The sequence below is a fragment of the Montipora capricornis genome, chromosome 8 (assembly GCF_036669925.1).
Source record: "Montipora capricornis isolate CH-2021 chromosome 8, ASM3666992v2, whole genome shotgun sequence".
NCBI lineage: Eukaryota > Metazoa > Cnidaria > Anthozoa > Scleractinia > Acroporidae > Montipora > Montipora capricornis.
In genome coordinates, this window is record NC_090890.1 from 6,560,018 (window position 1) to 6,565,017 (window position 5,000).

The following is a 5,000-nucleotide window of genomic DNA, read 5'->3' on the forward strand; positions in this document are numbered from 1 at the left end:
TTAGAGTTGTAGGCGGCTATTCTTCCATTCGCATTCTCTCTTTTTTTTTAATTATTAAAGTTTACACAAATTTAACGTACTATTGTAATTCTTGCCGTGTATAAGCGTATTGCTAAAAGCATGTTACAAACTGGTGTTACATAAGGGCAAAACACTCAGATGTGGTTCATGAATGGTTCTATATTACCCAAGTAGAAAACTTGTAAAGCCCAAACTTAATATTGGAACATTAGTATGCCGATGTTTGGCCGTGCCTCCCACTTCTGCCTCCCACCTCTGCGGACCCGGGGTCGTATCCTAAGCTCGCATGTGGGCCAAGTTTCAGTCGATCTCAATCTTAGTCCGAGGGTTTTTCTCCGGGCACTACGGATTTCCTCCCTCGGCAAAATCGACTCCTAGCTTATTCCATCTGGCTGTGACGCTGTGCTCCGAGGTCATCCATGGGTCGTGTTCAGGGGCCGAGCGCCTAGCCGGCATCACAGCTCCTTTGGTCAGACCTCGTCAAGCTGCGCCCTTAGCAACTCAGTCTCTGACTGAGAGACAGGGCAATTAGCAGAACCAGATATTATAACGACCTCAGCTTTTTAAAGGCTTTTCAGAAATCTTTGTAGGGCCTATGTTTGAGAATCCAATCAACTGAGGGATTGTTCCACTAAGCTAGACAGAGACGATGTGCCATTGACGCAAACCTAAGTTAAGAGATCTTAGACTGTGCTGGAAAATAAAAGGAAACAAGAGTATTGATTATTTTAATATTTAGGAAAGAGGTCTAGAAAGGAATAAGACATTAAATTGAGATATTTGGCTTAGCTCTGCCGGGTTTTAAAACGCTCGGCGGCTTCTAATAATAAGAGCAAACTGATGTAACAACTCCCAGCAATTTAAGGACGTGCAATGTATTATGGAAAGGATACGATCCGTTAACCTACAAAATGCGGCTACCGTCTTGTTTTCAAAATGTTAATGCGTTGCTATCTCCATGGAGAAAACATGTAATACGCATGCGTGGCCCCCACAATGCTGAAAGAGCTGTGCTCCATTTCCGCCGCTTATTCGGGTTCGGGGTATTCTCTCCTAGAAGAGACGGCTTGACGCGTGGGCGATAGATTGTGTCAGTGACGTATATTCAAAATTTAATTTATGAAAAGTTGCGGAGAAATTAAATGGCATCAAACATCCCAAAACATTGATTTTTGCAAAATAGCAATTACATAAAAATGCTTCACACGTCTGCGCGAGGTTTTCAGATGATGAGAGTTTGAGTTTGTGGTGAAATGGTCAATGCAAGTTTGAATTTCGAACAAGTTAATCTTTGGCCGCTTCAGATCTGTCAGTTGGCCTCATCGGCCTACTCGTTCTACCAGCAAAGAATTTCGCTTGCTCTTACATTAGCAAAGTAGAGGAGAGATTACAAATGCAATGGAATTGAAAGCCGTATTTTGCCCTTGGCATGAAGTTTCCGAACTCAGGCGATAGAAAACGACACTGAGTAACATCCGCAAGCTTCTCAGACGCTTTCCGTTGTCGAAATCTTAAATGTTTCCCACCATAAAAGCACTATAAAGCTCGAACACAGGCCGGGTCAAAGAATACCTTCGCAGCTGTAATTTGGACATATTCTCTAAAAAAACATAATTTATGCCTGCTCGATTTGGGCAGACGAGTTTCTGATTGGCAGAAATCATCAGTGGCTTACGTCACGTGTCCAGGCGTGATTTTGGGGGTAAGCGCTGGCTCATTTCCCAAAACAGCGGCTGATAATCGAGCCTACTTTACAAACAGATCCAACGCTGTTGCGTTTTGCTTCGGCGATCACGGAACAAAAGAAAGGTTGCGAGTTTTTGTCCAGTTTCAAACTTCGCGCAGCAACTCTCAGCATTATGCAACAACATGCAACAGGGGATGCAAACGGAAGCAACATGTAACACCCAACAATGTCCGAAATTGTTGGCAGTCAACGTTGCGTCCGCTTTGCAAGGAGCCCTAGAATTAGGAGCCCCGTAATAAATACCAGGCCTTTGTTTTCCTGTATCGTGTTGCTCTGTCAGGAGTAAACATGAAATGCCTTTACTGAGAAAGCTTTAAAATTCCGTAATTTTTTGGAAAGATTTTCCCATGCAACTCAGTTTACTGACCTCAAACAAAAGGGTGAATGTCCACTGGAATCGGTGGACGTCATTACTGTCTTGAAGTTGCACGCTGAGTTCCGGAGGAGTGCAGCTGATATGAACTCCTGCGAGATCCTGCACAAGCTATGCATTGCAAAAAAAGGAGTGAATTAGAGTTATTCGTTGAACATTTTTGGAGCCAAGTTGTACTGACGCAGTGGCAGGAAAAAAGGCTGGGGGGGGGGGGTTAGAATTCAACTGTCTCCAGGACTGCCCACAATTTCCTTGCCATTTGTTTTATGACATCACCATCCGGCGGGTTTATTATCCTCGGGCCTGTTTGATTCTCAAAAGCTCCAAGAATTTTTTGTGCCCGAGACGCAATTCGTGAAATTATGATCTTCTGCTTCTGAAAAATTGACCTTTACACATGTTTTTCGAAACCAGCAAAGACAAAAATTGCAATTTCATGACTAAAAACGTTTTCTTTTTGAAGGCACAAAGCGTTTTATGTCACCCGAAATACGCCCGAAAAGTTTCGGGACTTTCGAGAAACGTCCCCCCTCGACCGGGTGGCTCGATGGACGGTAAGCGCTAATGGAGAATGAACATCATAGTATGCTTAATGTTTACGCAACAAAGAACCCAAGATTAACAACAATCGGGTTTTGGCGCTGAGATCCATGACTAAAACTTGCGAATCGTTTTATATATCCATTAAAATACCACCCAACCGCAGGAAGTGGCATACGCACAGCTGTGGGTCCTCATTAGAGACCGATATTGGTCGACAGAGCTTAGTTGCAAGTGGGGCAGTCCTCTCAAGTGGCTTTTTACATGCTCATTTTTTTTCTGTTGACTTACATCTTCCGGGGGTCCTTTCAAGACTGCTGATGTTAATTCAATGCACGCATTTTCCTCGTGCTCTTGAAGCTCTTTCATCAGTTTCTCCCTCTCTTTTCGACGGTATTCTTGATCCCATTCTTTTAGTTCCTCGCTGCTATGGGCAAAGATGCATCCTCGCCCAAACCTGCATCGTTCACGAGTGAAGCAACTGAAACAAAAAAATCATATAACAAAATTCTGAGTTATCATTATAGCAACCGTTTAAAAAATCTTGCATGTTCTCGTCAGAAAGTAAGATTCCTACATGTAAATAAGCGTCCGTGTTTAAATAGTGGACGCATTATCATTATCATATCTATCTTTAACTTCGGATTTTAGAGTGGCTTGGTGTAACTAATACCTCCGATTATTCACCCTCCCAGCCTTGATTATACTACAGAGGACGCACTACAACACCGGGAACTCCATGCTCTACTATTCGAGTAATGTGTAGTCCGATGCTCAACCAACTGAACCATCCTGTTGGTGAGGAAAAACAAGATTGATAAGCACGGTCTACTAGGACAAAACCATGCACGTCAATAGGCACCGTTGCAGGCTCTTCGAACGTGCAACAACGTATGGAAACCACAAAAATACCTTCTGCATAGCTTGTAAGCGCCATTTGACACTCCAGGAGGGGAAGGTCTATATTGCAAGCGAGTATTAGGAAGGGTTGCCTCCATGGTTGCCATCCCAGGCGATCCAGTCAGAGTTTCTCGTGGACTGGGGAGAACTATGGTAAAAATAAGAAAGGATCAGTTGGCTTTGATATAGGTTGACTTTTAAAAAGGGTCATTTAAACTATCTAGATCCTTCTTTAGAGTAGCCATTTGTTGTGAAGACAAATTAAAGATATTTGTTTGCGGACAGCTCTTAAATAAATAATCTTAAATAAATCATCACTTCATTTGTTGAAGTAAATTAATAAAATATTCAAATGAAATTAACTCACCTCTTTCCCTTTCTAAAGTCCACATGAGCTGTTCATCCTCTCCATGAGCAAACGAGCACGGTGACCTTAAGCAGGGGATGTTCATGGAGAATTGTCGACATACTTTTAACGCCACATTAGCAGGGACCTTCTTTGGATATGGCCTTATTATTTGCCAGTCTTTTTTGCTGTAATTCCATGTTGCATACTCTAGCTTTGAACGGTTCTCGCATCCTTTGCAGGCTTTAACGATTTCATTTACACTCGCTGGTCGCTTACGATTCTTGATGAGGAAGTGGTTGCAAACGACATCCACATTCTTTGGTATCTTTCTAAACTTACTAACCAAGTCAGGTGACTGTTCTGCGTTATTTTTAAAAGATGGCACATTGCTGCTTTGATTTGGTCGGGTTTCAAAAGGAAGAGAAGCTGCAGATCTCCCAGTTGTGACGGAACTCCATGCAGATGAAGTGATGCTCGGGATGACGTCTACTTGAATCCTTTCCTTCAATACGGCATTTTTTCTTGTGTCTTGTGAATGGGTTACCTCGGAATATCCCGGGCTTATGTCGGTGTCTCCAGTGACTGAGCACGTGTCTTGAGAATTGTCTTCCTCTGGCATTTGGTCATCAGATGACTTGGTTTGGGTGTTTGGTGGTAGTGTCTGATCTACAAACATATGCGAAGTTCCCATGTTAGTCACAACAGGAAATTCTGCTCTGCTTCAGAGACAAATAAATAAAGTAAGGCTGAGTGTCTGGGCGAAACACTTTTCCGGAAACTGAATGTGAATCAAGAAGCGATTTACTGTAGACTGTAAACAGAAAGTCAGCAGAAACGGGAGTTCAGATGGTGTGGACTTCAGGAACGACATAAAGTAACAAACTTTCTATTGTCTAATCTCATCGATAATCCTTGTCAAGTAAGGCTTAAAGTTGTGAGTTTCATGAAACCCAGGGTAAGGAACATTTTGAGTGTTAAACGAGGTCAAGATAGTAAGATGTTATTCATAAGCTGTGGCAAGTCACTTTTCCTTGTTTTACCTGAACTAGACGCATGTTTTGCCTGCTGTT

General features: G+C 42.6%; 1 protein-coding gene across 1 annotated transcript in view; it reads right to left on the minus strand.

Annotated features, from left to right (window-relative positions):
• The window catches only part of LOC138059324 (3'-5' exoribonuclease HELZ2-like), a 71,918-nt gene that overhangs the window by 47,413 nt on the left and 19,505 nt on the right, over window positions 1-5,000 (minus strand). Inside the window, exons 14-18 of the mRNA XM_068904893.1 lie at window positions 4,971-5,000; window positions 3,949-4,596; window positions 3,594-3,729; window positions 2,973-3,162; window positions 2,136-2,252 (exon numbers count right to left, since the gene is read on the minus strand). The exon at window positions 4,971-5,000 is cut by the window's right edge and continues 72 nt beyond it. Of these exons, the coding sequence (XP_068760994.1) occupies window positions 2,136-2,252; window positions 2,973-3,162; window positions 3,594-3,729; window positions 3,949-4,596; window positions 4,971-5,000 (1,121 nt within the window). The remainder of the gene's footprint in view (window positions 1-2,135; window positions 2,253-2,972; window positions 3,163-3,593; window positions 3,730-3,948; window positions 4,597-4,970) is intronic.